Source organism: Eufriesea mexicana, unplaced genomic scaffold, assembly GCF_001483705.2.
Source record: "Eufriesea mexicana isolate 0111107269 unplaced genomic scaffold, ASM148370v2 scaffold492, whole genome shotgun sequence".
Lineage (NCBI taxonomy): Eukaryota > Metazoa > Arthropoda > Insecta > Hymenoptera > Apidae > Eufriesea > Eufriesea mexicana.
Window position 1 is genome coordinate 730522 of NW_016908641.1, and position 27088 is coordinate 757609.

Consider the following 27088-nt stretch of genomic DNA (forward strand, 5'->3'; position numbering starts at 1 on the left):
CTCTCTCTTTTCTCTTTCTTTTCTTGATTTTTGGAGAAGGTAATAATAATAACTGTGACTGAATCCTTTCTCAGCAAAAGATTTCACATTATCGAGAGTGGTGTCTGTTACTTCGGAGATGACATTTAAGATACATTTTACATCGCGTAAAACGGTATTTAAATTATTGCTAATCACTCGGGGTGTAGTTGCTCGATCGAAACGGACGTCAGCGTGTGGAAAAATAGTTAACTGTTCGGCATGCAGACGATCGGAGCTTTTGTTCAGGCAAATTTACATGCATTTTGTACGTGTATCTCGAGGTCGCGAAAGACCATATTCTATCGTACGTTGCCTTTGTGCGCCATCTGTCTCTTAAGTAACGTCCCGATATCTTAACTACAGGCTTTTCGAGATTTCAACATTTTTCGTATATACATTTGAGCAAACGTATCACAAAAATGTTACATTATATCACGAACGGTTTTTGATTCCAACGTATTGTCTCTATGCAGTGCTTATTCTAGAGTTAAGTACAAGACTTATAGTCAATTACTGTTATCACTAACATCGCTTCAAATGCATACACTTCTCGGGGATACATTTAGGAAGTACATCGAAAATATTTATATATACAAAAAAAAAAAAAAAAAAAAAAAAAAAAAAAAAAAAAAAAAAAAAAAAAAAAAAAAAAAAAGAAAAGAAAAAGAAAAAAAACTATCGTACCATGCTAATACTTATATCTCAGTCTTTGCAAATTACTTACAAAAGTATTTACGCTAGTTTAGCTCGATTGAACTTAAAAGTCTAGGCTTTAAAATCCGTCGGATTTTTCTGTCACCTGTCATCCTTGCAACGTACGATTTTGCAATCGTCTTTCAAGTAAACTCGATCGCTATAATAGCGAGTTTAAGAAAATTTAACGCAATTTCGATGCCCCACAAGCAGATTAACGTTCGAATACTGTTAAATATGCGTGAGAAATGCGAAGAATGCGTCATTCGAAAAATTGATTTCGTCCAAAGCATCGTTGAACACTTGTTCGATAAGAAGAAAGAAAATTCGTCGTGAAAAAATAGGAAAAAGGTACGAGGGACTTTTCTAGTCCCGCGTGTTCCCTTCATGGGATATTAAATCCGGTCGTCTTCGCGGTTAAGGGGGTAGAGTAAAAAATTAAGAGAGAAGCAAAAATACAAGTCCGCTGAGTGCAGTGACTAATACAGCGGCCATGTACGACAGCGAAATAGAAAATCGACGGTCAATTTGATTGTTGTACTCACCACGAACTTGTTTCACGTATTTTTCGCTTCGGAACGAATTGCTGACAGACTCCAGTAACGCGTGCAGACATCGCAGATTTTCTCTACACGCGCACTCGACTTCGGTCTACAACATAAAAATGTGCGTCAGTCTACGAATTCCGGTTCCGTTTCTTTTTAATTCCACTTACAAAGCATCATGCCACAGCAACATTCCGTGAAACCGAATCGGCTAGGTGTTAACTTTCGTACATCTATGTGCTAGCAGGAAAAGGGGAAAAAAGAGCAAGAATGCAAGCGGAAAATAATTTTTACCGTGTCAATACATTGCTCGAAATGCTTGAGACACGTGTGTATCGAGGCAATTGAAGTGCACGGTACATTTTGAAATAATTCCAGCAGATTTTCAACCATTTCGAGCAATCTACGTCCCATCACCGATGAAAATTTTAGTTAGGATTAATAATGGCGCTTCTCAAATCTGTCAATTACTCGTTATCGTTAATCATTCGACCTATATCTACCTTGGAAACGAGGTTGCGAGAAGATATCTTCTACTATAGCTAAATTAATAAACATCATATTTATAGTACTATAACTATACCTTGTGAATCGATGTCTGAATGATTCTCAGTGAACGTACTCTCGCAAAAGTCAACATGGAATTGCTCGCGGAGCAAGCCACGGATATAAACATCGGTCGAGTATTTGTCGCTGTGATTAATGGCGTATATATAGCAAAAGCGGAATAAGGATACACAGTAATAAACATGCAAGCGAGTGTTACTACGCACAACCATTTCTCCTTTTCATTCTCTTTTCTTTTCCTTTTCGTTTTCTCTTTTCCTTTACAGCGAATCGTGGTTATTTCGCGTTAAACGACACTTGCTATTTAATTGCTAATTTTATTAGGATTTCCTGCTCCAATATATTCTCGTAGTTCTCATATTCGTTGCACTATCAAATAGATTTTATTGTCAGGCGAAAATAATACATAATTTGCATTTCGAAATACTGTCAGACGAAAACCATTTATTTATACGTTTCAGTCGTACTTTTACGAAAATTCCCATTTTCTTTGCATATTTCAAAGCAATATACATACATCTATCATACACGTTGTATACGTACGTCAACTGTGCCGTTAGGAATTACTTACACATTATAATACGCAGGAGCAACAACGCTCAACGATAGTGCCTCGTGAAATGAAAGACTTAAAATAAAGGGTTTACAAGTCGGAAAACGTAAGAATCATTCAGGTATTGTTTCGATACGCAGTACTACAGCTGAAAACATTTGACATCCTAATGTATTACAAAAGCCTAGCACAAATGCGAACAGGCATCGCGACCTAATCCTATGCTTAACACCTAGAAGCGTAGGAAGCACACGAGAAAAGCAACAAAATCAATCGCATTTCTTGTAAATCCGCGACGTGGATAGCATCAAACCGAAGAGAAAGTATTTCATGCGTTCGCACATGCGTATGACGTTGAACTTTGTAATGACCTTGCGACAGAAGCACAGGAAGGATATTTTTACGCTCTTGATGAGTTTTCGGAGAAATCTGTATAGCTTTTGCACCACAAAACACGGAAGCAACACCTTTAATATCATACATACGCAATCTTCCGGCATCGTGCCGTTGTTCGACCTCGAGAACAAATTTTCTGCGAGCGTGAACTGAGCTTGCGACTTCTCCACTACGTTCCGGATATCTTCCACGTCACTGTCATCGCTGTCTTCCGTGGTATCGGTTACTTCCTGCAACAAATTGCCAATTTTTCTTAATTCCTTTCCCTCTCTTCCTTCACCTTTCCATCATTTTCGTTTTATTTTACACGATTCAAGGTTCATCCTCGTTTACATAGCTTTTACTTTAAGAATATCGTTAGTACAAATCGGGTATTAGGATTTATTAATTAGAAAGTGCAGTTGTTAACTTGTAAACGGTACAGGTTTTTCCAAAAATTTAACCGGAAGCGATTACTGGTTAAAAAATGTCGGAGCGAAAGCAGGGAAGCTAAGCGAACGCTTTCATCTGCTGTTTGCCAGTGGCACTCGAGACTCGTTTCAGTCAAGGTCGAATCTTTCGGAACATAGTTATCACAGTTATCTGGTTTATTGGGCAGAGATAACGAATTGATCCCGTTGTACATAGAGACGACCCTAGCGACACGTCGCGTGTACGATATAGAAGCTTGAATTAAATAAAACGAAGGCCTAATCTGATATTCGGAACGGTCTCTAAAACGATAGTCTTTAATAATTATACTAGGATAATATCGAACGTTAACGGGTTATTTATCGGGTGCTAATATGCTTGGAATACATTATTTCTGTACGTGAGAAGAGAGAGAAAAATATATTTGAAAAAGTATCGGAAAATTTATGAAAATTTATGAAAATTTATTCGGTACAAGTGTAATTCGCAGTAATTCGTATCGGACAATTTGTCTTTAAAATCATGCTCCAGATACCATCTGCGAGACATCTCTGGCAGCGACTGTATCTGTAATTACATCGTTTACCCTCGTTAAGATATCATCATCGCAGAGACGCGTTCGTCTGAAAGAAGCCTTGATAAGGCACGAAGAGATTGAAAGGAGAAATGTGGATGCGCGAATGAAAATTTCTTCCCGTGATAATACACGGTGTGGTATAGGGAATGGACGCTGGCTAGAAAGTGCTGTCCAATGCTCATTACGTTTGAATTACACTGCAGATGAAAAGAAAAGAAACTCGTGAATAATTTTACACGTCGGACGGGCGTATAGAAAAATTGAAAAATTGAAAAATTGAAAAATTGAAAAATGCGTGCGCTAGCGTATCTGGTGCAAGGTAATAATTCGGCGTGAGGTTGCGAGGTAGAAATGAATTTATTGCAAATATTAAATTGACTTCATGGTTGAACACATAAAACCAGACTCCCATTCGCCGCAGATGAATTACATTCATTCTACGGCAATACACACACGGTGTTCTTTTATTTCTTACTTCGTTCCGCTGTGTTTTCTTTTGTTTCATAAAACGAGATACTACAAGACAGGAAATAACTACAACTAAACTACGACACCGATATATACGTGCTTACTGTCAAATAATACTTCGAGACATTACCATCGAGAAATAAAACAGTAAATCATAGCGCGTAGAGGCAAGTTAATTAAGCTCACTGACAAATCAAACACTACAGGAACACTCGATGTGGATATAGTACAGACTATTATTCTATTCTTAATGCAGTAATACCAATGTCGATTTCGATTGTACAATTATTGATTCGTAAGTAATAACCATGTACCGAGGCATAATATGTACAAGGCAAATAATGCCAGTGTCACAGAAAGAATATTGACACTTGATCAAGAAAGAATAATAGAATGGAACGTACATGATGCATACGACTTCTAGGCAGTGGAGAACTAGCAGGTACTGCGCTCATACTGGAGGCACAATCGGACTGACTATCGAGGAAGTTTCGATAATCATCCCCAAAGTCCAATAATCTTCGTGCCGTTTCTACGTCTGGCGCTTCACTGTATGGCTCGCTCATATATTTCTCCTATTGAAAAGAGATCAATTTAAGAATAAATCACTGAATTATTCGCTCCGATTACGAGTATCGATACACCGCTCAAAATAATTAAAACGGTCTTTTCAAACACACGGAAAGCTACAAATTTGGACACCGTTACGTCGAGATCATAGCAAAATTCCGAGCAGTGCAGCAAATATTACTCGAAGCAGTGCTGCTGGTTCCCTTTGATCGCTGGATTACAGCGACACTACGAAATATATCTCGAAAAGGATCTCTTCGAACGAACAATACTCCCCTAACGCTAAAACACACCGTGGTCGCTTCTAATTCTAATTACTCTTTACTTGCGCTAACTTATATACAACGTGATCTCGTCAAGCAACAGCAAAAGGCCAACAAAAAATAAAAAAGAAACAGGAAAAATAAAATCAACGTCAAAATGGAAAAAGAAAAAAAAAAGAAAAAAAAAAAAGAACAGCGTTATTCCTGGTACGATGAGTCGAATCCAGTTACCTGATAATTATCCCAAGCCTGCTCGGAGAACGAGTTGTTCCCGAGACTGTTCATTTCGATGTCGCTATCGACGTTCAATTGCTGATTACACAGCTCCTTATTGCTTAACACGGTATCGAGCAGGTTGTCATCGTACGTGAAGCAGCCCCGTGTACAATTACGTTGCTCCTCGCCCTCTGTCTCGGACGTGGAAGCCACCGAAGTACAGCAGGGTAACCTGAACGGCGGTGTCGGATCGCTGACGATCGTCCTCTCCGCCGAGAGTTGCTGATGGGCCGTGCACCCGGAGAACGAGCCCGATTTCACCAGGGTAGTCAAACGACCGTGACAGTCTCTCGAAATGGTGCGCATCGTGCGACTTCCGCTCATCTTCCGTGGCGATCGTTGCTGATTCGACAAGCTGCCGTCACTTCCGGCGGAGTGGTTCGCGTTCACGCCTTCCGAGCTGGAGTCACTTTTACGACCCTGGGTAGACGGTGGCAGCGAAAAGAACGGAAAACGTGAGAAAATAATCGATTTCGAGGATTCACGCGAGTTTCCCCGATTATATTCCCAAGTGGCGCCCCATCTTACCAGGTTCTTCTTCCGCAATCGGCTCTTTTTCCTGCGCAGCGAACTGTTACGAACCACGCGGCCGTCGTGGCAGATGATCGACTCCTCCAGTAACGTGGACGTTGAGTTGTTGAACGATTTCCGTGATCCTCTGTAATTTAAAGCAGATGAAATGAAAATGTCTAGGATGCGACGAGGCAGCGAGATACCGGAACAACGTCGCGGTTGCTTTTCAACGCCATCCCCCCATTTGCATAAATTATACCTACTCCGGTCGCTCGAATCACGCGCCATTTTTCCACGTTGATTCGCCATTTTTCAGCAAAATGTTAAAAACGAAAAGATCCTTACTGAAACCTCGTCTGGGTTTCAGATCGACTTTCAAATCGATTTTTACCCCCCCATTGAAACGCGACTATATACGAGTTTTCGCGCGTGACAGCTTGGAGAACACGGTGGTTACGATAAAGAGGCAAGGTTAAAGTTAAGAGAAAAATATAATTATTTACTCACGTTGCATCGAGGGACACGGACTTGGTCGGCGGAGTAGCGATTAGCTGATGGAGCGCCGTTTCGCTGATGGAGAACTGCGAGATCGGGTCGTTGGTCTGATTCAAATTGGAATTGTTGCCGATCTGCGAGATGCAAGTGACGCTCCACGGCCTGGGTCCGTTGGTTTTCTGCTTCGGGCGCATCACGACTTTCGGCGTGCTCGTGTCCAGCATCGGATGCGCCTCGTTGATCGGCGTCTTGTCGGCGTCGTCGAAGATCTCTTGCGACACCGACTGAGACGTGCAGCCGAGTGCACCTTCGAATCGTCGATACGTCGCAACGCTGCTCTGCAGATCCTCCGATGAAACCGACTGCCTCTCCCCATCCGATTCTTCTGTCGTGTACTCGCCGCTGGCATCGCAGCTATCCAACGGCTGTAATTCGCGTTCATTACAATTGTTACGAAACGTTATAATTCCCTCTCAGACCTAGTTACAACTGGCGCGCATGATCAGACGACGGACGATTCGGTCACTCGGTCGTTTCGTATTCCCTCTGCGACTCTCGTTTCTCTTCTCGGCGAGCATTACACCTCCCGCCGCTCGTTTAGCTTTTCAATTTTCAGCCTCTACGTAACCGCGAATAAATACGGAAAAGAGGTATTTAAGAGAGAAATATCGCGAAACAAAGCAGCTTTTTAACTCACGGGTTAAGTAACTCACGGGTAACGAAGGAGTGAACGCGTGTTTCAAAAATCGTTTGGAAATAATCGTCAGTTTGCAAAAGGAACTTGGACAAGTCGCGTAAACAGTCTCATCGCATAGTACCAAGCCCCGAGGGTCCAATCGCGAGACATCGAGTTACGTTCTAAAAGAAACGACCTTGCCTTCGAATTAGCACGAAAATAACCTCGTGCCATCGAAGAAAGGTAGAAAGAGGAGAAATACAATGGCGTGTACGAGTGAAATCGAATCCTCGTCATCACCCAATGACAACGATTGCCACCACCTACCTGTGACGTCGATCGTCCCTCGTGGCTCCGAGCGGAGTTGAGTTTCAACCACTCCTTGATCCTCGCGTACTTGGCGCGATGATTATTCGATATACCCTTATCATCGAGAATCAGCTGCGGGAAGGTTTTGGACGCGCCGTTACGCCTTTCCTCCCCGACCAATTTCTCTACCTCCTTGATGAGCCTCTGGATGCTCGTCTTGTCGTTTCTCGTTTCGTCGTCACTGTCTTTCTCGCGGTGTGAAGACGCGTCGGTTTCGTTTGAAGTCTCGTCGACACCCTCCATATTGGACGTCTCTTTAACGGGCTTCATCTCGCTCGTTTTCGCGTTTCCCTCGTTGGGCCGCGATTCGCTCTGCCCCTCGCCAAAGTCCAGACGCACCACCACGTTCGTCTTGCGTTCCTCCGTCGTTACGTTGGTCGTCCGGGACGACGTGTACGTCCACTCCTCCTCGGACGAGTCCTCCGCCACGATCGCCGCCTCCTCGTTCTGCTCCGAGTCGGTGTCCAGGTGGCGGAAGTAGAAGGTCGCGCAATTCTTCGATTTCCTGTCGGACCTAATGCCAAACGACACGGATCAGTGACGCGAAATTTCTTGCTCCCTTTCGCGTGTTAGAAACGAGCGCGACCAGCGATCGATGGGGATGACTTTGTACGTATTCTCCGAGGGGAGAAGTACAAGTCGCGAGTATTCCGTTCGCGGGTTCCAATATTACGTATATTCGCGAATTTTCCGATTTTTTTTTCCTAACTTTACGACCCAATTTCCTTCTTTCCTCTTTTTTTTTTTCCCCTGTAACAGCGCGAATATAGAGCGTAATAAGGCGAATTCGTCGCGATCGTTTTCCAATAATATCGATATCCGTGTTCTCTCGGAGCACGGATGGCTCTTCAGATCGAGTGTCCCGCGAAGATAAGCTAGTTCTATTTCGCACGATCGATAGCGTGGCTTGCAACGGAACTCTCCGTTATCGTTTATCTGCGTTGGAAACGTCGGAGGACTCTATCCACGATAGCCGATATTTTCCAACGAAACGTTGTTCGGCAAAGCGCGAATGACGAGAGTTGCCGAGAACTCGCGAGTTATCGAGAAGAAAGGTAGAAACTGGCGGATGAAACGAAACGTGAGCGTGTATAGTAATTATTCCCTAGGAACGTGGCGGCGTACTCGTGCACGTCGATCAGCCGCACACGCCCACGTGATAAAGCGACGATAAGGCGGTCTTACGTGTTAAAAGAGGCGACCTCCTCAGTGGTTCTGCGACGTTTCGCTGGCTCGTTAGCGGCTAAATTCCCGTTGGACTGTTCAACGTTCCCGGGCTGACCGTCGATCTGATCGCAGCTCTCCACGATGGCCGTCGAATTTGTCATCGGTACTGTGTCAGGTGTCGGTGGCATGTCGTCCTCTTCGTCCTCGCTTAAAGCGCCTTCCTCGATGTCACCCTCTTCACCCTGGTCGCCTAACGTGTTCGCGATTCGATTAGCTTCTCGGGGATTTTCCGTTCCCTCGGACTTTCCGTCCATCACGTACAGCGGACATAATTCATCCTGAAATCAGACATCACGAGTCGTTCTCTCTCGTTTCTCCCGTCGTTTACAAGCACCGTCGATCGACCACCGGAATCACGAAATTCCATCGACGAGTTATAATCGGAACAGGCCGCCCTTATAATCGTCGCGGAGCCCTTATCCGAGCATTGACTGGTCAAGACGGACGTACCTAGGTTCGGCTGACGGTAAAAGAGTTATTCTTAGCGGGACGCCTTCGATTCTGGAGTGTTCGATACCGAAGAGAAGCATGATCGACCGCGCGTAAGCATCTCTCCGCCGCGACTGGTCGAGCGCGCGACGCGCGTGCAGATTATCGCGATAATTTTCCACGATAAGAAGTTAATTATCGATCAGCCCGCTAACTCGCGCACCAACACCACGGCACAGCTGTTCGATCTCGTCGAAATATATCGCCGCGAATAGAATTTTCCTATCCACGCGTAACTTTCGCGGGGAACCGTTGCGACATTTTCTTCCCGATTTCTCAATCCTGCCAACGATTTTCTCGCAGATAACCAAACCAAGCAGCGTAGGTGCCCCGTTCGAATTGCATTCTTTCTTCGACCTAGATCGAACCCTCGCGTATTTTGCATGTTATCCGCTTTTTGCCGCGTGCCAGTAAACGCGCAAACGCGATTAATCACGGCGAGTAAATCGAGACGGTTCTACCGGTATCCGCTCGAAACGAGAAAGGAAAGCTTCGATGCTTTGGCCGAATTTCGAACAGCGGAAGATTAATTACGAGTTTAATTTTATATTCCCTGAAAAGAAGAGGTTTGGCCAAATTCGGATAGGAAATGGTAACTCGTAAAGAGGAAGAAAGGGGAAGAAAAAGGAGGAGAAAAATAGGAAAATGAAAAAAGAAAATAAATGAAAATAAAACGTGTTCGTGGTCGAGGAGGCGCGTGTGCGATTCGCTTTATAACGGCGGCACGCCGGCGTGTATACGTGGCTCGTTTCGCGGCAGATTTCTTTCCACTTAACACACCGAGTGTCGGTATGCGAACGCCATTCCGGTCATTATTATTTGTTGCTCGACAAAACGGATTCTCTCTCGTGCTCCATAAAATCGAGCCGTGATGCAACCGTGAAAATTTCACGCTCCAAAGTGTTTCGCGTTACCTCGACACGATCGCTGTATACAACACGCTTTCGTTCGCCGATTGCATTCGTACACGGCAAAAGGGCAAAAACGGTGCCGATCGATCGAGAAAAGCAAGAAGCGAGCCGACGCCATTAGGATTTCAGGTTACAGTTGTTCTCACTCCGGCGAGCTCCTCGCGAGGTGGCTATGAAAATAAAATAGGTAATCCACTAAAATAGGTTAACTCACTTGCTCTCCATATTTATCCCTCTCCTCCTTTTTCCTCGCTATTTTACAGGTAAACATATAGAAGAAACTCGAGTCGGTTTCGATGGTGGACTGGTAGTAGCAGGGCACCGATAGAAGTGGCGTCGTTATCAGATAAAAAGAACGGTAGGTGCGGAAGAACGCGAAAGTACTCGTGAATGATAACTCTCTTCCGAGAAACTCGAGTTTTCCTTTCTTTCAAAGCATTTCCCAACTCGAAGAAAAACGAAATTTCGAATTTTACGTATCGCCGTCGAAAATTCAATTTTCCAACGACAGAGGCCCATGATTGGGCCTGAAACGTACCGGGAGTCACGGTTAAACGCGAGAAAAATTCGATTCTCACGAGTTACACGGGGAAAAGAGAGATGGCCGAAGCGAACAGTTTCAAAGAAGATAAAAATACGAGAATTGGGAAACCGGAGAGAAGAGAGAGAATCGGAAAATGCGGAACAAGATGTAGCACCCGGGATGGAAGAGGCTCGTGCGACCACGAAGAATGGAAACGGACGGTGTAACGCGACGGAATAATGGAACGGTAATAAGGCTGATTCGAAAGACGACGCCGAGAAACTGGTTTCTTTGGCGTAGGATACGCAACGACGCTTCGAACGGAAGAGAAGAAAATACGTATTCGTTTGTGACTGTTGATGCAACGCAAGCACGTTCCTCGACGTCACGTACGCGTAATTACGCGTCAATTTCAATTTTTATTTTATTTCGTCCGGTGAATATTTCAGAAGGTAAAAGGCCCCGGTGTGTGCACTTTCTCCCGTCGAGTTCTCATTCTGCTCGAGCAGTGCAGCGCGCGCGCGTTCGGAAACGAGAAGTATTTTTCGAGCTTTCTCGATGAGAAAAACGGCCGAGGGGAAGAAAAGGGAAGAGAGAGACCGAGAAAGAGAGAGAGAGAGAGAGAGAAAGGAGAAAAAAAGGGATAACGGAGAGAAAAAGAAATACCGTTCTTCCTCCGGTGCCATCGGCTAACCTCTCGGGCTCCGTTCGAGTCCAGGGACTCCGACAACGAAGAGAGGACGACGATGATTCCGTGTCACGAGATCCTGTCGATCAGCCGTGGTCCGGTTACCAGAAGCGGCACCAGAACGATAAATCCTCGCGCGGGTTCGACGCGTTTCGATTTGACTGGAGCGTTAATTAATGTGCTCGAAAATGAAAAGTTCGACGTCGTAAATCAATTTCACCGAGCAACAAAGAGATGGAACGAAAGGAACGCCGCCGAACGCGTTCCACTCCGCGCGCTAAAGTGTTGCCAGGCGTACAAAAAACTTGTTCCAACTGCTATCGAGAAAATGGAGGAATATAATTACCGGTGAGAAAGAAAGAGAAAAAGAAAAAAGAAAAAAAAAAAAAAAAAAACGCGCGCCGAATTTATATAGGCGAGATTTCGCGATTCCGAGCTGAGACTAGGGCGTACGTAATAATAAACGAATGGGGGTCGGGGGCGGGGGGAGAAGGTATGGAAAATAGCCTATTCGAATATTCGTCGCTCGACGTTCAACGAAGGCCCGCGATATAATTGTTACGCCGAAGCGATTAGAAAATTCACCGTCCGATCGTTTAACACTTTCCGTCGTTAACTTCTTCTTCTCGGTACCGACGATCTCTTCTTTTCTTTTTCAGCGCTGTGTACCCGCGTCCGAGCACGAGGTATGGATTATACACGGCGAGTTAACGACTGCGAAGGGAATAAGAACGAGCAGAAAGCATCGGTAAGTAATACAATGGTAAATTTCTTCCACCGAAGACCGCGCGTGCAACAGATGCAACAAAGAGCGCGGAAAAATTGTAATTCCCAATTAGAAAAGCGCGATCTCGACCGAAGTACGATTAATTCGTTCGCAACGTCCAGAACCGACCTCGTAAATCAATTTCACCTACCAACAAAGCGATGCAACGAAAGAAACGCCGTGGAAACGCTCGCGTTCCGCGCCACGCACCGTAATCACCTTATCGTAGACCGCGGACGGTAGATCATTCGCACTGGTAACGCACGTGCGACGAATAACGTTACACTGCGTACGCTCGATGCACCCGTGAGAGATCGTGTCATCGACACACCGGACAGCACAGCAGCACGTCCACGCGTTTTTCACGCCAACTTTCTTTCCCCGGCGTGGCGGAAATCGAAACGCGAAGAAAATCTCGAGGAGCGATAGGGGCTTGTGTGTGCTCGAGGCAAAGGCAGCGGAGGGACAGTGATCGCTTGGGTTCTCGGAACGAGACAATGGCCGCTAATAAGGATCAGGCTCATCTCCATACTCAGGTATCCGCTCGTGGGTCTGCTGGACGGTTTACGTCGGAGGGATGCTCTATAGTTTCTGACTGCGAATTTTCAGCCGTCCAGAGCGTTTGTTAGAAAGCGACTGGGAAGAAGGAATAATGGTTCGTGGAAAACGAAAGTCGATATAGCCGTGTTGCACCGGTACGAATGAAATTAACGTGTTCCTCGAGTGCGAGGCAATTAGAGTTACACATTACTAGAGAACTCTCCGTTTTACTCCCAGTCGCTTCTCTCCCAGCGTTTTCGGCGTTCCGGAATTGCCGGGGTGCGTTTCCGCTTGCGAAGGAAAACGTGTTTCGAAATTTCGTTCGCGAACATAGGCACGAACGCATGCACGAGGTACGCGATACCGTTTCCTCGATCCAGGAACGAAACAATGGCCGTTGGCTAATAAGGATCAGGTTCACTTGCACAGCCAGGTGTCGCGTCCATCCTCGAATAACCGCACCGCAACGTTTCCCAAATCGACGCACTCGTTTCGCGGGTAAAGTTGCTATTATACTCGTTGGCCGGGGAAAATTCACCGGGTCCCCGGTGTCCGTTGGCACTGAAACAACGATGGCACAAAGCACCACTATTTCGCCCACGAATCCAACTTTCTCGAGCCCGGAGAGCAACGCTGATCGACTGCTCGCCAGTCGGGGATTCACCGCTAATCCACGAATCCGTCTTCGTTAACGGATCCACACGGCGGATACGAGCACACGCGTGTACACACAGAGACACTATGGATCGTGAATCGAACAGTCACCGCGCGTTAATCAAGCAAACTTCCTCCCGGCGACGCGTGCTTCCATTGTTCCTCGGGAACAGTTTGGGAAACGTTGCCATACCGGTTTCACGACTCCTCCGCGTCGCGTGCTCGCCACCAGCTAGTACAGCCTTACAGCCGTGTGTCCTCACTGTAGCAAGAGAAGCAGATGACCGGGTAAACCTCGCTTTCGGTATACGTACCTCGAAGTAGGATCCATCGCCGATCGATCGAATCTCGGAAGACGCGTCGGTGTCGGACAGGTCCGCTCTGCTCGTGGCTGAATCCTCGTAGTATCGCGATCTCGTGGCTCTGTGGCGTTTCGAGCGCGTCGAACGTACCGACTGACCCGGGGATTCCCTTCCAGAACCCCGCGAGTGTCTGCGGCTCAGTCGAGGCTGCTTCGTGACTGGCTCCTCGTCGCTGTCGCTACTGCAGCGGTAAGGCACCAAGTTCTGAAACACCGAACAGCCGAATCGCTTCATCTGATAATCTCGCACGCCGCCACGCCTGTCGCGGACCAGTTTCTGATCCTATCGAAACCGGCTAGGTAAATCGGTTTGCCCCGACGCACGTGTTCGTGCATCTCTCCTTTGTCGGACTCCGACGATGCACCGCTTTCAATCAGTCCCGGGATAATTTAACCCCCCAATTTTTATTTTTACCTTTTCCGTTCCCTGCTTCGATCTCGACGTGGTGGACGATGCCTCGCGAAAGTACTCCACAGACCGCGATCGCGGCTTGAAATTTCGTCGACGAATCGGATACGTTGTTGCGCTCTCTGGAAATTCCGATATCGCGTCCCTGGTAGGATTCGACGATACGCGAGGAATTCGTGATACGAACGGGAATTTTTCCAGTACGCTTATGAAAGAGTATATGAAGCGTGTGAATTATATTCATATTAATCATTTACTTTTAATTTTCTCTCTATTTTATTGCTTTCTCTTCTTGCGTTTTCCAAAGAAACTTCAGAAGTATTCTATGCGCGATATTCGCGCTGGAAAATACGAAAGGAATACTGCTTTCTATAAGATTTGAAGTAATTCTTCCCCTAAATCCTCGACAGGGATAGAAGTCGATTAAAAAATGCCACTTTAACGTTCTTACCGCGTTAATCTCGCTGCGCGAGGAGAAAAAGGTGGACGTATTAAAGGCGCAAACACGAAGGAAAATTGGTTCGCGTTTCGGTAGGAGCAATTTCTAGTCGAGGAGCGTCGAGACGCGTTCGTGAAACGAAATTGTGAAGGCAGGGAACTGGGCGCGGCAAAAATTAGTCGCGTGTCCACGAAGCTTGGAACAATTTTTCCACCATTTTATCCCTATTCTCGATTCGACTAATTTTACTCTGGCGCCCATCCAACTCCACTTTTCCGCGAATTCTTGCAAAGAATCGTCGTTTCTATCGCCTCGTCGAAAAATCCTCCAACGTCGACGCCAATTAAAAAAAAAAAAAAAAAAGAACAAGAAAAAAGAAAAAAAAAAAGAGGAAAAAATCGAAAAAAGAGTAGAAAATAAATTCTTTAGAGCAACTGGAACAAATTCCACGGCGATCTCTAGAATGCCTTCCATAAATTCTCCTCGATATTAAACCGTCGATATCTCGAAGAATCTTTAGAAATCCATACAGAGCTATTAAATCGAGAACGAAAGTGAAAATCGTGAGTCATAATAACCAGCTTCGATTATTAGTTTTCTTCTCTAGAGCACAAAGACTGCAAATTATTGCCAGTGCGATCCTCGCTATCGAGAGCACATCGAGATCGACCGTTATCTTCACGGTCGGAGATCCATTGGAACGACCAAAAGCCAATCGACGACATGGCCACGAGGCAAAACGCAACGGAAAACGTTCCACGGTCGCGGACCGAGACCAACGCGTGTGCACGGACCGACGAATAAATGCAAGATTAATGGCCGATTTCACCGTGCTTCGACTAAATTTAGAAACCCGCGATTTACGCGATTAACCGACGAAGAATCGAGATATTGTTGTCGCGTCGATCAAACGCGCGCGCTAATCGACGGCGCGCGCCGATTTCCAATTGCGCGTGCGCCGCGCGACCCGCGTGGCGCGCTAATTGCCACGAGTTCGAAGGACCGTTGCCTCGCGAAACGTGTAATTCGTTTCTCGTTAACGACTTTAACCACGAATCCGGCAGATATATCGCGAGTCGCTTCTCGCGTTCCACGGCACGAGGAAGTGTCCAGTTTCTTTTCTATTTTCGAAATGATCCAGTGGTACAGATATCGCGGGTACACGATGAGAAGCAACAATTTGTGTACCTTAATGCATCGGTAAACGCAGAGAGATAATCTATGGAGCTCGATCGATAAGGGAAATAAATGCAAGTGCCGATAAGATCTTGCTCGTTCCGCTTCCGACGCGAGGCGTGATAAATCTGTTTTAATTCGAAACTTTTATTACTTCGACGTATCGTTTCTATTACTTGCGCGCGCGCGTTCTATCGATGCGTATGCAATTCGCGATCATGGCGATATCTCTTTCCGCGAAATTAACATCTCTTCGGCGTACCTTCGTCTCGAACTTCGATAAGATTATCCGGAGTAACGCAAAGAATTACGAGATATTTCTCGTAGGCACGAAGAAAGTGGTTCTATACGTGGATCGCGGAGGTATTACGAGAACGATCGCTCCTCGCGAGTTGATCTTCTTAAGGGGTTAATCTAATCGCTGGTCAAAGTCGGGTGAAAGGCGTAACAGGGAACGATCGCGATAGTAATCGTTACATCTTGCTCGGATCGCCGTTAAACGGAGCCGTGGCTTACGAAAGACCATGCAATTTTCATTTATTAACTTTCTACGATCTAGATAATGAAATTGTCTCGTGCGAATTTCACGGTGAGCGAGAGAAAAATAGTTCTCTCGTGTCAATAGCGGCGAGCTGTATCCTTTTTACTCGAGAATAAAATTCCAACCGAAACGGTGCTGCGTTTAATCGAAAGCCTTAAAGCGAATACCAACGAACGATTTCTGACATTTTCAATGTTAATAGCTCGGTAGATTCCATTTCTCTTAACAGATAAGAGTCTAGTAGATCTAATCTCTGGTAAGGATAAGCGTACAAAGCAAGCAGCATTTTTCCGATTTCTTTCCCGTTCGGTTGCTAGAGAAGCGAGCAAACTAGACAGTTTAGATAGACAAACTAACCTACGATAGTTTCGATCGAACTAAACGATAAGCAGAAGCACAATACCGACGATAAAATCTGAATTTTGCGATATTTCGACTGCGCGTGGAACAGAGTACACGATCGAAGAAATATTAGAAACACGTCGATTCGACGGAGAAATTCTTTTCTCTTTTTTCGATGGCTCTTTAGATAACTCCCCGGATAATTTCGCGCAGGGTATAAATAATTAATAATGAAACTTACCGGCTGCGAGTAATTCGTCGAATTCCTGGCGGAATGCTCAGGGTTCGCGCGCGTTTTCGATTTCCTCGATCGAAAATGTAACCTAACGAGACGAAATACCGACACACCGGGAGGAAAAGATGAAAGCTCGGGATGCTTTCCAAGGATACCGCGACGGAACAAAACACGGGCGAAAGCAAATTCGCGTCTCTCGGCCGCCATATTACCGGAACTTGGCGGAACGTTCGACCGGAATCACGAGCTCGCTGCGCGTTCCTCGGAGCCTACTAGAAACCGCAATATAAAAATAAGCGAAAAAGCTGGCCTGTGCAGAAGAGAAAGCCAAGAATACACGCGTCTCGCTCGTACAATTCCGTAACAAAGGCCGAGAAAAGCCATAACCGTTAATCAACGACCGCTAGAGCTCGAGACTTTTGGGCAACCGGCAATTCCGCCTCGATACCTGTGACCCCCTTCCACAGTTTACGTTACCCTTGCTTTTCCCCTAACTGTTCTCCAACATGTGATACGAAACTTTAAAAAGGACCAAAGGAAATTCGCCATAAAAATTTCTCGTGTTTATTACCCGCACCCGAGGTTACGAGAAGATATCTAGATCCCTGGATAACTACGGATGGAAAGTTTTGGGAACCTTGCGAATCGATTCTCGACATTTTCGAAATATTACAGCCGAATTCGGGAACGCTGAATACGCGTGAAAAATTTGTAATTTCAAATATTTCGTTGCTCGATCCTACGAGCATGCACGTGTCATAAAAATGGAGGTTAATGGAATCCCGCTTAACCGTTTCACGTGAAGCGTGACGAATTTTTTTCGCGCCTCGACGTGTTACCCTTGTTCCTCGTCTGTCTAGCTGCAATGCACGCTTGGAAATATCCGAGAAATTTATCACAGGAACCCGACTCTTCCGACACACGGTCTGCGCGACTGCAACACGATTCCTTGATCGTTCTCGGGCAATTTCACTCGAATTCCGACGAGTTCCTTAGAAACTGACCTTACCTTCGCCTGGATTACAGCTATTCGCAAAAACGCACGCTCCGCGGGAATTTCGCAAACGTATTATCGAGACCTGACCTTCGAGAGACCTGAATCTCGACCACGTCGAATTCGCTCGAATTCCAATCACTTCCGTCGAACCTGACCTAACTCTCGCTTCTCCGAGCGTCGGCGCAAAGGCAACGCGCGCGTATTCCGAAAGCAAAAGAACGAGAAATTTATTCACCAACAGTCACCGTCACGTAAATCTTCCGATAGAGCCTGGGGCCTCCTTCTTCATCCTCCGCGACCGATTCGCAATTCCGATCGAACCAATCCAATTCCTGACCTTACTCTCACTTCACCGACCGGTCGTACGAAAGCAACGAGCACTGCAGAGAGCACGGCGAACAGCCATCACTGCGAAATAACGCGGCGGGAAAGCTCGGAGGGCCAGAATTCGAAATATGTGACGAAAAATCGAGCTGAGAATAGTCCACGCACTTACGCAATTCCCTCGCCTTCGAGTTTCTCGGAATCGAGAGTCGTTTGCAACCGACTGGCCGGCTGCGCCCGTAAATACGTAATAAAGTTCAGCGGGATCAGCGGGCCAGAACGGCCGATTCAAAGGTGTTGTTGTTCGCGAGGAAAAGTAAATCACTCACTCTCATGTCGGCTGGTCACGCTTTTGGATACCGAGCGGTTATGGCCGCGGATCGATTATGGCTGCAGCTACGAAGATGCTCGAACTCGGAGAGGACCACCTCGCTGACGCGTGCTCCGTGGAAGACTGACACGGATACCGGGTCGATCGACGATCGTAGCCTGGCCGGCGACCTGTTGATACCGGCTACCTGAACGCGTTTCGAGGCCGGACTACCTGACCGTAACTCGGACGTAATAAAAGCTCCCGGTCCGACGAGTAACCACCTGCGAGACCACGAAGCCGAGGAGAGCAGCTAAGGCGAGATTAAAGGGCCTCAAGGAATTTTTCTTTATGACGGAAATCTTCCTTTTTGTTACCTCTTATTAGGCAGTCGGCAGAAAGGGGGTAATTGGGTTTCTGGAGCGTATGGTTTTCGGTCAGGTATGGATGGCTACTGCGTATATGACGCGACTAACAATTTTCGGCTTTTCTACACCTGACTCGTGAAACTCGTTGTTCTTTTCCCTATCGATCCCTTACGGTATGCCGAAATTAACACGAAACGTACCTTAAACGGTACTTCGCGCCTACTTGTTCTTACCATAAGAGGTCGAATGACCCCTCGTGGTACACAAGGTATGCAAAGAATTCTTCTCGGTAAAAAGACATAAGTTAAGAGAAAAACGGAAGACGAGAAATTAACCCTTTGCGCACTCGACGATTTTTCGGCTAGAGAAAAGTAGAGATTCAAAGATTCTCTACTAAAAAACTGACGATACTTTTCTGAGCAGTAAATGAAGAATAATATAATAATAAAATTGTAGAATTATTTGATTTCGATACCTCGTACACGGTCACGTTACATTAAATTTGATGTATTAATTAATATCGATCTTCGAAATTTTATGAAACGGTGACTGAGGGTCACCTCTCGAGTGCAAAGGGTCAACACTTAGCCGACCGATCGGACAGATCTCCCATTTTGACCTTAGCAACGCGTTTCTCATTTTCGGTTATTACTTACACTACCTCCATTTGGAGTTCGCAATTACCGACGAACTGCTTCTATAAAGCACGACATATAATAAAATTCGCCAATTTTTAAGGCCCCTTATTCGGTATTTCCGAAAAATGCCCGGTGGAAACCGTATAGTTCGCTCTGGCTAAGTGTTAAGTAATCAGACGATAGAAGAATTTACAAAAAGTCGAGTGAGGAAAAAAAGTAACAACGAATGCACGATTTACAGAGTACAAAATTTTGAAAGGGGTCATTTGACCCCGCTTGGTACGTTTAGTGTTAAACTTTTGTTATTGCCTTAATTACAGATTTATTTCGAATATTTATCAAGTGCCGTTAAGTCAGAATGCCACTTGATAACCATCGATAACTATTCGGAAGAAATCTCTAGTTAAGAATAATGAAGCTTTAATCGTGAATATCTCGAAAACTATCGAGTGGTTGCACATATAATGGTATATTTTCTTGAACATTTTCTTTGCAAATTTTCAACTAAATCAATAACCCGAAGGACTTGCACTCTCCTTGTAAGTGCTTGAGAAATCCTAATCTTCGAATCGAGCTTTGTACCAGCCTTTAAACATAATATGTCTAGTCAACCTTAATACTTAGCTCGACGCAAAGCCTCTTTAAATTTCCGTATTCTCGAGAGACAATGAACAGTAACCTATTTAACAGAAGGGTTCAAACCCGTGAGACATCGGGGGATATTGGAAATACGCTTTTATAGATATTTCCGAACAATGCTTATAGCGAGGACTATGTCCGCATACCTGCGAATATAAATACCGTATACCTGTCACCCGGAGGTTGCAAGAAATTACAAAAGGATCCTCGGGATTAGCTCAGAGTCAGTGACGGTGTCGAAGAGAACGTAATTATGCAAGATTAAAGTGGTTTGGATTTTTGAAACGGTGGATCGAAATAATCGCTTTAACTCGTAAAACGTAACGGAGACTCCCGGAGGACAGGTACACGGCCATTTAATCGTTCGATTTCTGTCACCGGCAACAAAACTATCACGTGCGATAATCTAAAAGACTTTAAAGAAGCAGTTAATTCGAGGAAATTTACATGAGAAACCTCTGGACAAACGCGAAATCCTGTACTCGTGCATGAAAAATAAAAAGCTCTCGAGTCTCTTAATTACTCGGTTATACCGGGGTAAAGAAGCGAAAATAGAGAGTAAAAAGAGGGGGGATAAAAAGGAGAAAGAAAATGCCGGCGCGATACGATCGTTATCGAAAAATTCGACATCGTCGGACGTTAATTACGCGAAGTAAATGGAGAGAGAAACGAATCACGAGTACTCGGCGACGAAGTTTGGTCTGGCGGTGGTCGGACGCGTGATTGCCTGAATAAACTTCCGCGGAATGGCCGCGGCAATCCCGGCCATGAACTACACCTTGTTCATCGCTATTTAGAATCTCCACTTTCGCCTTTTCGAGCGAGCGTTTCCCCGGGAAAGGGACACGGCACCGTTCGTGTCAAAAGATCAAGCAACGGAGATAAACGGTAACTCGCTTGGCCACTTTGCGCATCAGCGAAAACGCCACCGTGAAAAATGACCGGCATTTTTCCATCGGAAATTCCTCTTCCTCGTAGCATCTCGTAGTAATCTCGACATCGACGCGAGAGCAAAGGATTTTTCGATTGCGAAACGACCCGGGAACAATTTCCTATTCACATTTTTTCCACGCGATTCCTCCACTTTTATCGCCTAACCGAGCAACGTAAAATGGCAGTAGAAACGTAAAAGCGAAAAGAAGTTCACCGGGGTTTAATGTCCCGGAGAGAAACTTCGGACACGTATCTTCCGCGCGTATCACTGGAGCGGGTAAAAAATGTATGGGGATAATTATGTCGGAAAGAAAGGAGAGAGAGAAAGATGGAAATGTGATTTTACGATTAATCGATCTCGATTCGAATTCCCGACCCCGTTCAAAAATCCGCCTGGTCGTAATCCCCTCGGCTCTTGCTCGAATTAGCCAAAGAATCGAAAACACAGAGCGTTAGCCTGAGAAACGCGAGTTTTTCATGGGGAACGAGGTTCTTCTGGTCTCTCGATTCGCCGGTGACTGGTTATTTATAGCGGCCATAAACGTAAGGGAACGAGACACGCGAAACGATGTCGTTAGACACGGACAAACTCGAGCTGTCGTTAATCGAACGCGTTAGAGTCCTCTGGTACCTCGCGTGTCACGATTGCCAGAGTGAATCAAAGGCGTACCAAACGGCTGAAGAACGATCGTTCGCCCTGGGAAGCTTCGCCGATGGACAAACCGGCCATTAAGAAAAGTTGGTGCGTTACCTGCACCCGTTCCCCCGTGGCAGGTAGAGGTTCGCTGCCACGGGTATGCCATTGTAATACGGAACAAGGCCGACTTTCGGTATCTCAACCCATCGCGGGATATAATGAAAGGCTTCCTTGTTCCCTCCTTTTACGTTCAGTTATCGGTCTTTCTGCGAAAATGCATTCGTTGGCCCCGTAACCACAGTGTCCCTCGAAAGAATCGCGTGGCCCCACGACACGACAGTGGCCCTTTATGGCGAAAACGCCTCTGCCCGGGAGGTTTCTTTCTTTCCAATGCCGTCGCGCTTTCTTCGATTTCGCGTTAAAAATGCACCCTTTCGATTTTTTCTTCCCTAACCTTACGACCACTGTCCTTTGCGAGAGAACCGACGGAGCTGATGACAGAGGCGTTCGCTCGAATAGAAAGCTCTCTTTCTTCCCGAATATCCCGGTGAAAAAGAATTAAAACTAAAAACGCTGAAATTCATTTTTGATCCGGCTCGTTGACCGAGATGAAAAAGGGGCAATCGAGAGAGCCGTTCCCTCGATTAAATATTAACGATCGAGGAGGAGAAACTAGGTGACAGGCAGTTTGATAGAACGATTACCGACGCGTGTGATGCGTTACTCGAGAGAAAGATTCATTTCCAATTGTAGGAACTTCGTGTAAAAAGGAAAAGAGAAGGCGGAGATTGCCGAATCCGTCGTAGCGACGTTTAATCGTCTCTGCTACCCTACTTTTACGCGACCTCCCGAGCTGGGTCGTACGGAATTGGCAGAGTTCGAATTTTCGCGCGACATCGTTTCGCGCGATGGGAGAGGAAAAGCTGGAATCGAGGGAAAAGGGTCGGGGAAAGTGGTCGGAAAAGGCGAGGATAGGCGACACGGTTACCGTGGCCGCAGACAAACATTTATGTAATCGGGGCAGACGAGGAGGAAGAAAAAACGGGAATGTCTATGGAGGATTACAGCGCGTAAGAGGTAATGCAGAAACGGTTGTAGTAACGATCGTTAGACTTGCAAATAAGTAACCACACGATGTTTAAACGCTGCAATTTAATATCCCCGTGTTTCCCTTGGAGAGGTTAAATATATGCGGACACACACGAGTAGATGTGCTCCATTATACGACCCTCGTGTGGACTTTCCATTCGGCTCCGGAGAAACGAAGAGGCCACCGCGAGGAACACTCGAAATCGTGACGTCTGCCGAATGAATTTTATCCCTACTTTTTCGTTTATCTCCTCTTTGTTTCTTTTTTCTGTTTTCTCCCTCTCTCTCTCCCTCCTTTTCTCGTGTTAGACGTCGAAGATTACAGACCGCGACGAGATGGATATTTCATCCCATATTCTATCGCTATCGTATAATTTCTATAAATGGCACACGCTCGATATGGTAACCGTGGCCATATCGGCCATTTTTTCCCGCCTTTTCTTCTCATCTGCAATTCCGTCGTGGAATAAAAAGTCCTTCTAGAACGCCTAGGAGCATATCGAGTTTAATGCCGCGTTTCATTAGCCACGGGGGGTGTTGCGCATTAATGAACGCGTAGCGGAGGGAATTAAACGACTTGGACGGGATTTTTACGTCGTTTCGATCTAATTTCCGGGAATTTGCCGGTCTAACTTCGGAAAAACAGTTAAGACCGTAAATATAATTGTTTCATTAAAATTGTACGCTATCGCGAGCTAAAACGCCTTATTACACCACTCGTTTTATGCCCCGAATGACTATACCGGCTCGCGGTTACGACCATTCGTAGCTACAAATGAAATACCTAATTATGTCCAATTAGGATGGTTTATACCATTAATAAGCTATATTACCGCGCGCAATTCCGTTTCACGGGCGACATAACGATTTATGAATTTCCCGCCGGGCTATTAGGGTGTAAACATATGTAATAAGAGTGTACATTTCTCTCGGTACCGTAATTAACGAGAATCGCTTTATTCCACGCGACACGACAAAAATTTCGAAATATCCTGAAGAAAAAAAGAAAACATCTTCGACTATCGTGACTTGTTCCCAGTATTATTCGAACAATGTTACGTTTACTTTCCAATAACTCTTTTATTTTACGCGTTTCATCTTGAATAAATAATAACAGATCGATAGGGATTGATTCGAACAGATTTAACTCGTCCGTCATTTTTGTAACTTGAAAATATTTTTCAATATTTTTCATTATTTTTCATTATTTTTCAATATTTCGAAATTGTCACCGACAATTTGTTTCACAAATTGTTTCCGACAAATCCGTGTAATTTTCTCGTATACAATTGCACGATCAACGTAAGCTAGCAGTTGCACGAACGAAGGAAAGCGATGAAATGAAATGAAATAAAATCAAATAAAATTCAATAAAATGGAGGAAAATGGCGACGAAACGAATAATCAAAAGCTGCATAATCATGCACGTAACTGGAGAATCGGTTCACGCGAGGATCGCTGGGAAACAGATGGTCGGGTGCTTTCCATGTGGAGCGACATCGCGTGGTGGATCAGCTGCGAGCGTTCGAACGAGGAGATCGTCCACGTTCGCACGCTTTCCACGGAGATCGTTGGAGCGGCGCGGCCGGCGTCGCGTAAAATAAACACAGAGCCGGGAATTCGACGTCGTCCCGTAAATTACTAGATCAGCCGGCGTGCAAATCATTGGGGAACACGAAAACACGTTCATTGAAATCGACCAGCCGCGGCTGAGTTATCGCGGGCTGCCGCGGCTCCTTGGGAATATCAGGGCTGGTCACGCGACAAGCGATCAAACGCGTATATGCAAAACGAGAAACGAAACCCTGGTCCCGCGTGTCACGGGATAATGCCACGTGGGGCTGGCCACTTTCACGGAACCCAGGTCGAACTTTCGCGAATTGTTACGGGGAACCGAAGGTACGACGATGGAGAGGGTGTTTTTGGAATTACCGATCGGTTCGCGGATGGAAAGTACAGTGGAAATAAGAGGATCCTTCGGGGGATAATGATGAAATAAGTTGGCGGTAATTTATCCGAATAAGTAATTTATGCTTTACGATTTTTTTCCGCGGGCTACTCGAACCTCTCGCAGTGTCCAAGTATTACGTTCTTAATTTTCGGTATGACGAATCGAGACCGAAGTCCAAGTCCAAACAGACATTTATCTGCCTTCGTCGATATGGGAAATTACGATCCTGGATACTCGGTGCGTGACTCGATGTTATAAGGCACGGAGATTAATGGAGGAATGGATGACGAAGGACGAGGAAGGGAACGGAAAGAGGTGAGACATCGAGAAATTGAATATATATCGCGAGGAAATTCGCGGATATGATAACACGGAACGAAGAATTTTTAACGTAAGTTTCATATTAAACGACACACGACAATGTAATAGCATCGCCAAGTACGGGAGAATTATCAATTAGTAACGCATAAGTAAACGCGGCTAAATCGGTAACCCAAACGTGGAAAAAAATTTATTTAAATTCAGTTTAAAAAGTAAAGATCGCAGTATTGCGCGTAGGTGATAAAATAATGGTAATTAAAATTAGTTTTTAATTTTATCGCGCTTCCGATATTTTCCCCGATTTAAAAATCGAGCAGTGACAATAAGCGGTAATCTTTTCCCCCAAAAACACGAATATTCGATGCCTAGACTGGGAAGAGAAGTTCCCCGCCGGGATTAGCTCCGCCATATTTCTTTGCATGCGCAAATGATCAGACGGCGGTGCGTTAACAGCGAGGCCGACATCGATTTCCGCGAGTGAAAATTGTCTTACGGTGAAAACGACGATTTATAGCCGTTCCGTGCGCCAACATCGATTAATAAGAATATTCTGGTACCGAGCACACTGGTACCGGTACCACTCCGACAAAGCGTCGCGTGTTTGCTACCTTTTCCCGGCGGTCTCGCCAGACGAAACATCCGCGAAAGGAGTAAATATTTCCAAACGAATAACCAGAGAACGTGACGTTGGTCTCATCGACCATGGTCCGCGCGGTACCTTTTTCCCAATCGCGTTACAAAGTCGATATTTCGAAGCGAACGAAGTGAGTCACCGGGTTCCGCGATGAAATCGTGACGGTACCCCATTTCTGAAAAGGTCCCAAGCGGCGCGCGCGCTGTCTCCGAGACTTATGATCCAGGAAGCCGCGATCTTTCCGCGGTTCGAAATATTTCGTTTCACTTTTACCGTTTTTACCGCCTTTAAATATTACTTATTGCCCCAGTCGTCGCGTTTCCTTGAAACGAGACCGAGCCGGCCACGCGGGCAATTAATCAACCGAAACGTATAGCCTTCCACCTACCAACTAATTCCGTTTCCTACGATATTTATTATCTCCGCCATTTCCGCGAAACGATCTAAGGATCGGGACTTTGTACCGCCTCGGTAGAACCGATATCGAAACGATCGCGTCGAGATATTTCACCGCGTGGAAATAACGACTGCACTCGAGTCCTTGCCTTTTCATACGGCTCCACCACACATCGTACCAACCTATCCGCGTGGCCAAGTATCGCCCGTTGAAAGTTTGACGACCTATCGTTGCACAACCTGTCCACGGACAATGGATATTTATACGCGAATTGACAACCTCACCCTCCACCACTCGCGTTGAACCTTGAAACGAGGGAAAAATCCTTCCATAGAAATTCCGCAGCGATCTACGTACGTCCGAACAACTCGAGGTCACTGAATTTCGCAGACACGTGACAATGAAAGAAATTTCGGTTCGAACATTTGTTTATGCTGTTGATCCGTATTAACCCTTTGCACTCGGCGATTTCTTCATCACGGAAAAATAGTAATTCGAAGACATCCTGCCATAAAGTCGAGGGACTTTTTAAAACGGTAAATAAGAATTATTTTACCTCGACATTCCACTCATCGTTGAATAATTTTCCATTTCGTGTATTAATTAACATCGATTTTTAGAACGTGATTAAATGGCAACCGAGAGGCGCCTCTGGAGTGCAAAAGGTTAACCCTTTCGCTGCGAAGCGCTCAGAAACGAATCGCTCTGTAGGGAGCTGACGTTGACAGTGGGAGATCGACTACGCGGAGAATCGTATTCGATTATGTGAAAAAATCTCTGCATGAGAAACGTATGCTGCGCGTCGAGAACAATGGATTTAATGGGGACTATTGGCCAGGTACCGAAAACAAATGCACGGCGCCTAAAGGAGCTGTTCGTTCGGAGGAAGAGACTATGGCTGAGTGCCTACAGGCTCTGTTTGCAGCGAAAGGGTTAACCCTTTGCGCAGCCGTTGTCGCGATAGTCATTGAAAATTATCAGCGCTCATTTTTACTTAATACGTTGAAAGCCACGACGATTTTACGAACCGTTCCGTTCACGCCACTGTTACAGCCATCTTGCGGGCCCTTCCGGGCCGTACGGACCGACGAGGCCTGAACGGAAAATCTAGCACCGTTAACGCGTTAAGCGCGATTTTCGTTCATATCGACGATGG

The 27088-nt window shown here is 45.6% G+C and overlaps 1 protein-coding gene across 3 annotated transcripts in view; it reads right to left on the bottom strand.

Annotated features, from left to right (window-relative positions):
• Nucleotides 1-27088, bottom strand: part of LOC108545687 (uncharacterized) — a 159639-nt gene that overhangs the window by 48352 nt on the left and 84199 nt on the right. For all 3 annotated transcript variants that reach the window (XR_001890099.1, XM_017897439.1, XM_017897438.1), the window contains exons 8-16: nucleotides 13506-13757; nucleotides 8579-8898; nucleotides 7352-7907; nucleotides 6361-6773; nucleotides 5869-5998; nucleotides 5296-5760; nucleotides 4636-4806; nucleotides 2865-3005; nucleotides 1260-1365 (exon numbers count right to left, since the gene is read on the bottom strand). Coding sequence is in view for 2 of the 3 variants with exons in the window: in XM_017897439.1 (XP_017752928.1) it covers nucleotides 1260-1365; nucleotides 2865-3005; nucleotides 4636-4806; nucleotides 5296-5760; nucleotides 5869-5998; nucleotides 6361-6773; nucleotides 7352-7907; nucleotides 8579-8898; nucleotides 13506-13757 (2554 nt within the window). In the remaining variant the exon portion in view is untranslated. The remainder of the gene's footprint in view (nucleotides 1-1259; nucleotides 1366-2864; nucleotides 3006-4635; nucleotides 4807-5295; nucleotides 5761-5868; nucleotides 5999-6360; nucleotides 6774-7351; nucleotides 7908-8578; nucleotides 8899-13505; nucleotides 13758-27088) is intronic.